This window comes from Ovis aries, chromosome 3 (assembly GCF_016772045.2).
Source record: "Ovis aries strain OAR_USU_Benz2616 breed Rambouillet chromosome 3, ARS-UI_Ramb_v3.0, whole genome shotgun sequence".
Classification (NCBI taxonomy): domain Eukaryota; kingdom Metazoa; phylum Chordata; class Mammalia; order Artiodactyla; family Bovidae; genus Ovis; species Ovis aries.
In genome coordinates this window covers 146,829,879-146,842,588 of record NC_056056.1, presented here as the reverse complement: position 1 = coordinate 146,842,588, position 12,710 = coordinate 146,829,879, and the positions used below count along the sequence as shown (strand labels likewise).

General features: G+C 34.3%; 1 protein-coding gene across 3 annotated transcripts in view; it reads left to right on the top strand.

Moving 5' to 3' along the window:
• The window catches only part of LRRK2 (leucine rich repeat kinase 2), a 213,335-nt gene that overhangs the window by 179,899 nt on the left and 20,726 nt on the right, over nucleotides 1-12,710 (top strand). For all 3 annotated transcript variants that reach the window (XM_042246875.1, XM_027967445.2, XM_042246876.2), the window contains 4 exons: nucleotides 3,467-3,637; nucleotides 5,049-5,149; nucleotides 9,059-9,253; nucleotides 10,350-10,543. In XM_042246875.1, coding sequence (XP_042102809.1) covers nucleotides 3,467-3,637; nucleotides 5,049-5,149; nucleotides 9,059-9,253; nucleotides 10,350-10,543 — 661 coding nt within the window. The remainder of the gene's footprint in view (nucleotides 1-3,466; nucleotides 3,638-5,048; nucleotides 5,150-9,058; nucleotides 9,254-10,349; nucleotides 10,544-12,710) is intronic.

The window sequence follows — 12,710 nt, the reverse complement described above, 5'->3', positions numbered from 1 at the left end:
GGATTTGATTTATATTCTACCTGAATGGCCTTGTGTTTTTCCCTAATTTCTTCAATTTAAGTCTGGATTTTGCAATAAGGAGCTGATGATCTGAGACACAGTCAGCTCCAGGTCTTGTTTTTGCTGAATATATAGAGCTTCTCCGTCTTTGGCTGCAAAGAATAGAATTAATCTGATTTCGATATTAACCGTCTGGTGATGTCCATGTGTAGAGTTTTCTCCAGCACCACAATTCAAAAGCATCCATTCTTCAGCACTCCACCTAGTTTATGATCCAACTCTCATATCTGTACATGACTGCTGGAAAGACCATAGCTTTGACTTGTTGGCAAAGAAATGTCTTTGTTTATATTTGTTATAGACTGTTACCACTATTCCTTGAAATAATTTTTCTGCCATTTTCTCTCCTCTCCCTCTGAAAACTCTATAATGCAGATGTTATTCTGGGTAATGATGTCACAAACATACTTTAATGTATGTCCATGTAAAACAGTATTTTTATGTTATTTCTTTATCTGGATGGGTTCCATTGCTCTGTCTTCCATAATCTTAGAATGATCACTGACTTATTCTTCTACCTCATCTAATCTATTATTGAGCCCCTTTAGTGATTTTTCAGTTCAGTTATAAACTTTGTTTTATAATTTTTATGTTTCTTCCTTGTTCAGTTTCTCGCTGTGTTCCTTCATTATTCTCTCAAGTTCATTGAGCATCTTTATGACCGTTACTTTGAATGCTTCATCAAGTGAATTGCTTATCACTGTGTTTATTTTTCTGAAGTTTTGTTTTGTTGTTTCAATTGAAACAGCTTCCTCTGTCTTCTCATCTGCCTCATTTTCTGTGTTTGTTTGTATGTATTGAGTAAGTCTGTGATCTCTCCTGTTCTTGAAGGAGTAGGTTTATTAAGGAGATATACTCTGTGAATCAGAAGTGCAGTCCCACATGGCACCCAGAGGCAGGTGCTCAAAGAGTATCCTCTATGTGGGCTGTATACACCCTCCAGTTGTGGTAGAACTGCAGCTGGTGTTAAAGCATGCTGGTGAGTAGGGCTGGCCTCCAGCCTGCTGTGAGATCCAACCACAGTTTTTAAGTACTCTTAACTTTACCATTTATTTTCTGTGTGTCTTTAGGAAAACATCTAACACTTTCGTGATGATTATGTTCTTTGTAAAATGGAAAGTTCTCATCTGCCTATTCAGGAAGGTGTGTGTAAAATGCTATAGTGATACAAATTAGGAACTGTTGTGAAATATATATATTGTGTCATAGTTACAGTTTATTAGGGATCTATTTTAGAACTATCTTAACTACTTGTATAATTCTTTCACTTAGGTGTGAGAATTATATTATAGCTAAGTTAGAAAATGTCCTTATCCTGTTGTTCAGTTGTTAAATCGTGTCTGACTCTCTGTGATCCTGTGAATTGTAGCATGCCAAGCTCCTATGTCCTCCACTGTCTCCTGGAGTTTGCTCTAATTCATGTCCAATGAGTCGGTTATGCTATTTTACCATCTCATCCTCTGCCACGCCCTTCTCCTATTCCCTTCAATCTCTCCCAGCATAAGGGTCTTTCCCAGTGAATCAGCTCTTTGCATCAGGTGGCCAAAGTGTTGGAGCTTCAACTTCAGCAACAGTCCTTCCAATGAATATTCAGGGTTGATTCCTTTAGGATTGACTGATTTGATCTCTTTGTAGTCCAAAGAATTCTTAAGATCCCCTTCACGGGTCACAGCCTTGTCATGACAAAGTGGCTTGTATAACTCAGTGAAGCCATGAGCCATGCCATGCAGGGCCACCCAAAATGGACAGGTCATAGAAAAGAGTTCTGACAAAACATGGTCCACTGGAGAAAGAAATGGCCACCTACTCCAGTATTCTTGCCTAAAGATCCCCATGTATCCTTATCTTAAGGATACATATTATATTTAGGTTTGAAATATTTTATCTTCAACTTAATATAATGTCAAATATTTTATGTACATGCACAAAGACAAGGAGAGAATGAGAAAGAGTGAAAGGGAGTGACAGAGAAGGAAGAAGACACACACACAGATACAAATGTGTGGAAATGGTAACAGAGAAAGAAGAGGAATAAATGCAGCAAAATGTTCATGAGAGAATGTTTACAGTTAGTTCAGTAGAGGTTATCATGCTCAAACTTGTTGTCTCCATCCTTTTGACTCCTAGCTTGTTGAAGGGTTGACGAGCTTTGTCTTTCACTGAGAAGTGCTGTTAAAAAGTTTCTCAGTTCAGTCATTTACTCCTTGAAGGATATGAATTCATACTTCATTATATTTTCCTGGCTATATATTTACCATAGCAATCATATATGTTCATTGTGGAAAATTTGAAATTATAAAGGAAAATAAAAGCTACTCATAGTTTTTATACTTGGAAATAATTGTTATTACATTTGCATGTATTTCTTTGTCATTTTAATTTTGCATATTCCCATTAACTGTTTATTTTGAAAATGTTTCAGCCTATGAAAAAGTTGAAAAATAGTATAATATATACCTATATACCCTTCACATAATTTAATTATTAACTTTTTGCCACCTTGTTGTTCTCTTTCTGTTCTGTTTGAATATGAGTCTTTTAGATTGAGTTGAAGATGTCATGCCGTGTCATCCCGAAATGTATTTGCATGTATTTTCTTAGTATTGTATAAGGATGTTTGCTTGCATAATAGCCATACCATTATCACAGCTAAGAAAATTAATTCAAGTGATAATTTTGTCTATTCAGAATTATACATTTTTTTCATTTACATTATAACATCTTAAAAATTAAGTTATAGCATAGTGTATAGTATTTAACTTATTTTCTTTATAGTTGGATTTCTTTAGATTGTTAATGTTTTTATTGTTATAGGTAATGTTGAAATTACTCTTTTTTTCTCAAGTGATTAAAATGATTTATCTTTATTATGAGATGAAAGATTTTATTTCCTTATAAAAGAATTTCAGGCATGAACCTTCACTTGAGATAGAGGGCTTTTATTCATTTTAGTTGTGGTTTTCTTTTTAGTTTTCAACTGAGTTAAAGGAGTAGAGTCAGACGTTCTTGAAATAATAAGTCCATTAACATTTTAGCCAGGTTAAAGTGACTTGGAGTAAAATCTGCAAATCTGCCTCCTGCCTCCTCGTCTGTTTGAAATACTACCCTGAGAATAGTTATTATTAAGAAGGATATAGTTTTTCCCCCTTTTAGGCTTTATTTAATTGTGAAACATTACTAAATAATTTTTTATTGCATGTTTGTCCTTATTATTCTTCAAAATTGACCATGGGTGAAATGTCTTGGGACATGGCTCTTAACTGACTTAAGATATCTCCATTTAGAGATGATATGGCCTGTTTAGACTCATCTTCTATTCATTAGCATACAGGCCTAAATATATACTTCTTTGGGTGTATAAGCCCTGGGTTTCAGCACATTTATTAATATGTCTGTTTTCTTTCAGGTTTTCGTGCACCTGAAGTTGCTAGAGGAAATGTTATTTATAACCAACAAGCTGATGTTTATTCATTTGGTTTGCTACTTTATGACATTTTGACAACTGGAGGTAGAATAGCAGAGGGTTTGAAGTTTCCAAATGAGTTTGATGAATTGGCAATACAAGGGAAATTACCCGGTAAGTTTTATCTACAATAAAGATTATTATATTTTAATTTAGCAGCTTCATTTCTAAGTTATTTAATCTTATTTATATATTAATTCATTTTACAACTGATAATTTTTTTGTTTACTGCATGAATAGTCTTAAATTCTTTGATGCATAAAACATAGAAGATATAGGGTTTCTTTTTAGTATTCTAAATATTGATATATTAGGTATTGTATTTAGAAGAATACTCAGGAAAGGAAATATTATCAAAAGTCCAGGTTAGTGACTTTTTTCTCATAAAGAGTTACTAAGTGTCCATTAGCTTGGAGTATTTTCATCTTCTTGAGTGAAGTAATTTCTAGGCAGGAATGAAAACAAATTATTGACTATAATAATTTTTAGTAGTAAATATTAGCAAGAATTAGTAAATGAGTGTTTAATGAGATCAGATCTATTTTGAATGGTTGCCTCATGCTTTAAGGGATTCCCTGGTGGCTCAGACGGTAAAGCGTCTGCCCTCAATGCATGAGGCACAGTTCGATCCCCAGGTTGGGAAGATCCCCTGGAGAAGGAAATGGCAACCCACTCCAGTACTCTTGCCTAGAAAATTCCTTGGATGGAGGAGCCTTGTGGGCTAGAGTCCATGGGGTCACAAAGAGTTGGACATGACTGAGTGACTTCACTTTCACTTTTCACTTTCACTCAGCTTTAAAGAAATTCTAGGACTTTATTCTTTCATTCCTTAACTGTTACTTCAGTTTGCATTCTGAAATATTCTTTTAAATATATTTAGTTGTTTCTCATATTTTCTGCTTTTCACTTAAAAAAAGTTTTGAGTGTACACTATGTTCCAGCTACAGGGAAGATAACTATCTCCTTTTGAGGACCTTTAAAGATTCCCAGCAGAAGGAAATCAATAATTATTTGACTAAATACTTCGTGCACAATCTGAGTCATCTCCCTCGTTTTATCAATTAGGTATCCAGGAAAAGTTTTCAGGTCTCTATTCTACCCCAACCAGAAAAATGGCATACTTAAAAACAAATGTTCACAAACTGACTGTGGGGATATGAGGACTGAATGCTTGTCTACTTTGAATATTAAAATAAAAGTATGTGCAAAAAAGTCTAATATATGAACAAAAGTGTTTTCAAAATCTATTTGAAATGAATGTATGAAATGAAAATCTATTTTTATTCAATTGGTATTTGTGTCACTTTTTATACTGTAAAAATCAAGGACTCTTTTTTGATGTTTCTAGGGAAGATAATTAACAAAATTGGCTTTAAGAGTGATAAGCAGTTCATAATAAATGTGGGATTATAGAAATCAATGTTTCCTTTGCAGTGTCTGGATCTCTCATACACATTGAGAAGAAATAAAATAATCTTTCTGATTTGTTCAGTGTTTTAGTATAATTGGTTTTTTAATGTTTTAGATCCAGTTAAAGAATATGGTTGTGCCCCATGGCCTATGGTTGAGAAGTTAATTAAAAAATGTTTGAAAGAAAATCCTCAAGAAAGACCCACTTCTGCCCAGGTATTCATATCATTAAAATTTATCAATATTTTGTACAGAACATAAAATATTTATCTATTTATAAAATAATAAAAATATATATATATACTTAAACATATAAATGCACTCACAGTTTAAAACAGTTATAAAGCAAAACTGTTACATCTTCTCACCACCTTGGCACAAAACAAAGGGCGAACATCCCAGAAACGCACATATGTTGATTTCTGATTGCATCACTTTCTTTCCCTATCAGTGCAGCCACTCTCCTAACTTTCATGATAATCATTATTATTTCCTCTTTAAAGTTTCACTACCCAGTTTAATATTCCTGTATTCATAATTTATTTAAAATGAAATCAGTCACATCTGTTCTGAGATTTTTCAGTTTTTCTCCCAACATTGTTTTGTGATCTTCATCATGTTGTTGAACATAGCTGTTGATTTCTTTCCCAGCTACTCCATTCCATTGTTTGAATGCACAACAATGTATTTACCCATGACCATATCAACGTTTCTAGTGTTTTGCTATTATCAGTACTGTTATGAGAATGGTTGTACATCTCCTAGTGCAAATTGCACAAGAATTGCTTTATGTTATATATCTAGGAGTTGCATTGCAGAATCATGGAATATGGGAATGTCTAAATCATTTTCTGAAGAAGTTGTACCAGCTTAACGGTTCCATCACCTGTATATTATTGTAGCTGTTTTTTTAAAATATATTCTCCTTAAATGTTGTAACTATCTGATTTTTAAATTTTTTCGAAATGGATTCAGTTTTGTACATTGGTTTACATTTTCCTAATTACTAATAAGGATGAGCATTTCTTTATATATTCATTGGTAATATATATGTTTTCTCTTCTGGAAAATGCTTGTTTATTGTTTCTCCCATTTTTATATTAGGTTATTTGCATAAAAATGAAATTTATAAACAGCTTCTTTCTTTTCTATACTGTATGCTAAAACTTAGTTGGTTACGTATGTTGCAAATTTATTTTCCCAATTCATGGTTCCCATTTTTATTTCCTATTGAGTGGCTTTTGCTTAACAGAATTTCTTAATTTTAATAGAGATAAACTTAACAGTACTTACTTTTATAGCTATTAATTTTAGAATCTTATTTTAAAAGGTCCTTATCTCTCCCAGAGCCACAAAAATATTTACGTATGTTTTCTTCATAAAGTTTAAAAGTTTTGTTTTTTATAAAGTTCTTAATTTATCAGGAATTGTATTTTTATCTAGATCCAATTTTCTTTTTTCCATTTGGATAACCTATTTTCCAGTTTCATCTATGAACTTGTTTCTTCCTTTGTCTTTCATTGATCTTTGTTTTTTCTTTTTGCACTCTTTGATTTACTCTCAAAGATACACACATGCATACTCTCTTCCATTGGTCAATTTACCTGTTTTTCCTCCAGTACAGTCCTGTCTTAATTCCTGAAGCTTTAATAGTCTTTTCCCCCCATAATTGTTATCCTTTAGTAATGACTTAGCTGTTCTTTGGTCTAGTTTTTCCATATAAGTTTTTAAATCACTTTGTTAACTTTTTTGAAAAATTCTATTGTGCTTTGGATTAGACTTGCAATGAATCTATAGGCAATAGCCTTATAATGTATTAAGTCACTGTATTCTTGAATGTGGGTTATCTCTCTGTTTAGGTTTTAAGTATCTTTCAATGAAGTTTTGCAATTCTGCATACAGGTCTTGTACATCTTTTATTGTTTTTGTTTTTTTGTTTGTTTGTTTGTTTGTTTGTTTTTTCTATAAATTGCTTTAAACTCAGTTCCTGGCTTGAGATGTTTTTGAACCACCTAGGTGATGGGAATCTTATCTGTAAATCTTGAGAGCAAGCTTATGAATAACAGTTTCTCAGGGTTCTTTTGCTCTTTCACTCTGTGTCTGTAAAGTCCCAAGGCTACTTTCCTTATAGACCAGTGGGAGTGGGGCATGGCTTTATTTCTAGTTTTCATTTATTCTGAATGTGTGGCCCTTTGGGATCCCAGTTTTATCTCGTTACTACATTCTCCACTTTGGGCATCCCTAGATTTAACTCTTTCCCACCAACCCCACAAGGCATTCAAAACCACAAATCAGTTTTACTTCAGTAGACCAGTGCCTTAAGGGAAAATCAGACTTTGGGGCTCATCTGACCTCTCTGGATTCTGCCTTTCATTAATATTTTGGCCTGATAATTCTGTATGGTGTTGTCAGATCCCTAATGTTTTTAAGAGGTTAAAAAAATAATTTCTTCAGCCTTTTAAATTGTAGTTTGCTGGAAGGATTGTCCAAATAACCTTTTCTATCATATTATTGGAAATAGAACTCTTGCAGTTTTTTAAATTTTATTGTTTTTATTTCTTGGTCACACTGCATGGCATGCAGGATATTAGTTTCCTGACCATATCAAACCCTCACCCCCCTGTAGTGGAAGTCTTAACTACTGGCCTGCCAGAGAAGTCCCTCTTACTGTGTTTTAAATAAAACATTTAATATATCAAAATAAGAGGTATTTTTATGTTTTGGACTCTTAATTTTGTATAATAATTAACTGAAAAATTTTTGTTCAGTTTCTTACTGAGAAATAGCTGAGGACATGTACACTACCTTTATCAAACAACCTATAATCACGTTGACTACTTGTCTTACTTTTTAATTTTGGTTGCTACCAGAATTAATCACACAGACTTAAAAAAAATATCTTGGTGATATTCTCCAAAGCTTAATTATTGTTTTAATTTTTACTTATACTTCACTTGTATTTTATAGGGATTTTTCTTTTAGCATATGACAGTATTCAAAAATTTTCTCATACCTATTTAAAATACCATGTGTGCTAAGCAAGATAGGTAAGCTCACACCTTTGTCAGATGAGGCAGTGGGTGAAAAGGAGCTTTCTTGGAGTCTCCTTCATGGCAGGCAAGTGGCTGTGACGCGAGACTCTAATTCCGTTTTCCTGACTCCTGATTGTTTCCTTACACTGGCTTTATGCCATCTCTCTGTTCTTTAGTGCTTGAAGGAAAAACAAAAACAGAATCTTCAGGTGATTTGTGAGTTTGTTGCCGTGCTGTGCTTAGTCGCTCAGTTGTGTCTAACTCTTTGTAACACCATAGACTGTAGCCCACCAGATTCCTCTGTCCATGGGATTCTTCAGGCAAGAGTACTGGAGTGGGTAGCCTATCCCTTCTCCAGAGGATCTTCCCAACAGAGGAGCTGAACTGTGGTCTCTTGCAATGCAAATGGATTCATTACCAATTGAGCTACAGGGAAGCTTGTTCCCAAAGATCAAAATTTCATTTCCCTTCAACTGGTAGAAGCTCTTGTCTCTTGTTGGCTTGAATATTTATCTCCAATGTGATGTGTTTCTGCAGTATAAAACTGAATGAAGAATAGCTCCTGGTTCTGCTAACTTTCTGTTAATTTGGCACTTTGGGGATTTCTTATCAAAGAATTCAAAGTTACAAAACACACCGTACATAAAAAAGTGTGTATACCATGCACAGTTTAAAAATAAGTTATTTTTTTTGATGTAATTTTATCTCTAGTGTGTTAATCTTGTTGCTCTGGGTGGATCACAGTTTAAATAACAAATTTAGATTTTTCTTGATGAAACTGTAACATTTAACTGTAACATTATGCATAATGATATGATCTTTCTAGGTGTTTCCCAGGTGTCTTGGTGATAAAGAATCCACCTGCCAAGCTGGAAATGCAGGTTTGGTTCCTGGGTCAGGAAGATCCCCTGGAGAAGGAAATGGCAACCCATTCCATATTGTTGCCTGGGAAATCCCACGGAGAGAGGAGCGTAGTGGGCTACAGTCCATAAGTTCTCAAAGACTCTGACACGACTTAGCGACTAAACTACCATCATAATCTTTCAAGCAGACATGTGTTAACTTGATGTGTGTTGTTTTTTAAACTTCTCAGGTCTTTGACATTTTGAATTCAGCTGAGTTAATCTGTCTGATGAGACGTATATCAATACCTAAAAGCTTTACTGTTGAATGCATGGTTGCTACGAATCATAACAGCAAGAATGTGAGGATTTGGCTGGGCTGTGGGCACACTGACAAAGGACAGCTCTCGTTTCTTGACTTAAATACAGAAAGATACACTTCTGAGGTAAATCCAAATACTCTTTAAATTAGTGATATTCTAGAAAACTCACTTTGTGAACTATTTTAAAGCTTGTGCCAATTAAAAAGTTACCTGGGAGCATTCAGTGCATAGGTATGAAGTGTCTGCTCCTGCAATGCAGGAGATCTGCACTTGATCCCTGGGTTAGGAAGATCCCCTGGAGGAGGGCATGGCAACCCACTGCAGTATTCTTGCCTGGAGAATCCCCATGTACAAAGGAGCCTGGCAGACTACAGTCCATGGGGTTGCAAACAGCCAGACATGACTGAACGACTAAGCAGAGCACACAAGGAGAGAAAAACTTTAAAGAAGATATGGGAAGCTGCATAGGTCAGGGGAAGAAGCTCAGCAAAAATGTAGTTTCTGAGAAAGTCTAGCTTCAAGCTTTGTGTATGTGATTCATGCTCAATCTTTCGACTCCATGTACTGTATGTAGCCCTCCAATTTTCAATCATTACCCACAAGAAACTGGAATGTAGTAACAGCACAGATTAATTCTTTTACCAGGCAAGTGATCTGGTATGTTAATCCCACTATCAGTCAGTCATTAGCACAATTTGCCCAATGGTAGGAGTGGGGTAATCTCCCAGCCACTTCTGAACAAGCCAGCTCCCTGTGGGCTGAAGGTAATGAAGGGTGCAACTTTGAGCTCAGCTGAGGGTGGCTGATAGAGGAGATCTGGGCTTGGCTTCTACAAGATGGGTCACTAATTGTATTGGGAAATATAAGGTAAATTTCTAGACTTAAAAAATTTAATATTTTGATAGTTGCTTTGACATGTGTTGTGCCTAAATATTATTCTTAAGGTTGGACAGTGTTCTTGTGTTATTTTGAGTGAGAAATGATACTGAAAATGATTTTCAGTTTCTAAATTTTAGCTTCAGCTACATTCTAGACAGACATTTTTTTTTCTTTGCCAGTTAACTCATTTATTGTTGCAAGTTAAATAAAATCGTCACTGTTTTTAAAATTAAAAGCAAGAAAATAAAAAGTTAAATATGTGGATTACATAATTCTGTACAAATTCTAGCCATTTAAGGTAGAACAAAGTCCTTTAGAGTGTGTTTTCTTTTCTTAATAGGAAGTTACTGATAGTAGAATTCTGTGCCTTGCCTTGGTGTATCTTCCTGTTGAAAAGGAAAGTTGGATTGTGTCTGGAACACAGTCTGGCATGCTCCTCGTCATTAATACTGAAGATGGGAGAAAGAGGCATACCCTTGAAAAGATGACTGATTCTGTTACTTGCTTGTATTGCAATTCCTTTTCCAAGCAAAGGTAAGACAGTGAATTTGACCTTGAAGGAGCATTACCTATCTTTAGTTGACTTAATTATGTGCGAAATTATTACAGTATCAGCACAGCTCGCAAAGTTTTAACATTTTCCCATTGGTTGCATGTATTAAAGGGAATTATAGGAGGCCTCAAAGATATTTGTGTTTTCCTGTATACAGATCAGTCTGAGGTAGTTAAAAAATAGGTCAGTCATTTTTTCAGGCCTCCAGCCTTACTCCATTTTAGCTCAACTATGGCTCTAATGCTTTACAACTCATGACAGCAATTTACTTTCATAGTGCTTCTACCAAAAAGAATTCTTATTCTTCTCTGAATGCATGTATATCGATAATCTGTTATATGCCTCTTAAGCATAGCACTTAATTACCAGATTGGAAAAAAAAACAAAACACTTCAGTAAATGAATTCATAAGTTGTTTATAGGTGAAAATGGCTTAAACATTATCAGTTACTGAAATGGCAGAATTTCAGATATGAGTGATAGATTAGTTGCTGTAATATTTGGGGCAGTATGATTTCCATGAGTCATTTAGATTATATGTCATATCCTTCAGTCAGTACCAGAAAATAAATAAGTATTAGAAAAATGTGAAGTCCAAGTTTGGGTGGCTGAATTATAAACTCCATTGGCAATGATCCAAAAATTATTGTTTGGATACTGTCAAAAGTTTCATCAGAGGAAGTCAAATAGGCAAGGAAGACTTTATATTTAAAATAATTGCAACAGGGGAGAGGAATTGAACTCAGCTTTGCTGAAATAAAAGATGGGAGAGTTTTTAAACCCTTTAACAAGCTGGTGTAAAAGTGCTGGAGGACTTCAGGGGAGGAAGAGGGTCAATGTGATTAGGCCATCTGTGTTTGCTGATCATTGCTTATTGAAATTGAGCTCCTACTGCCTTACAAAGACTAAGAGAAGGCATGTCATCCTTCCTGATGACATTTCAGAGAAGGCTCCCAAATCCTTGAGAAAGTCATTCTTCAGTTATAAAACTTGCAAGGGTCTAGGAGAAGATCTACATTTTATTTTTATTTTATTTATTTTTTTTGTCTCTAATTTCTCTTTATTTCTCTAAAACAACCATTTACATTGAATAAAATATATTTAAGCATAATATTATTTTAAATTAATTGAATTTAAAATATTCTTCCATACTCCATATCTCAAAGGAAAAACTCCACCATACGTGTGTGTGTATATATATATATATATATATATGAGTGCACATGTGCACATGTAAATATGTAACTGCATAGAAAATAAACTGAAACCATAACCACCAATATCTGAATAATTGTATTCTTCTGATGAAAAAAATGTAACAGCCATGGGCAGATAGACACATGTTATCATATTTCCTTCTCAGATCACTAAAGTGTTGGATTCTTGTCCTTAAGACTAAATCAGGTATACAATACTAAAAACACAGAAACTTAATTATTCTTTAGTTTTTGCTATATCATTTCAACTATAAATGCCATCAAATTGTGCAGAAATAAAAATATTAAAATATTTAGAATTTTAAAAAAAGACTAAATCATATAATATTGTATACATGCAAATAAAAGGTAAGCTTCCCTTACAATATTCTGAAGAATATTGATAATATTGCCTTTGCGTACATGTATGCTCACTTGTGCCCGACTCTTTGTGACTCCATGGTTTCTCTCTGGTAAGAAGATACACTCTACACTACACTTTGTAAACTTCTTAATTTATCCCTTGGTTCTCTTTCTCTGTCATATTTAAGACAATCTTTTAATGCCATAATTCCATGCACATTAATTAGAATGGTTTGGAATTTTTGCATAGCTTTCAGAAATATCAAGGGTTTCTTTAGAACTGGACAGGGAACAACAGACTGGTTCCAACTAGGAAAAGGTGTACATCAAGGCTGTATATTGTCACCCTGCTTATTTAACTTATATGCAGAGTACATTATGAGAAATGCTGGACTGGAAGAAACACAAGCTGGAATCAAGATTTCCAGGAGAAATATCAATAACCTTAGATATGCAGATGATAACACCCTTTTGGCAAAAAGTGAAGAGGAACTAAAAAGCCTTTTGATGAAAGTGACAGAGGAGAGTGAAAAAGTTGACTTAAAGCTCAACATTAAGAAAACGAAGATCATGGCATCTGGTCCCATCA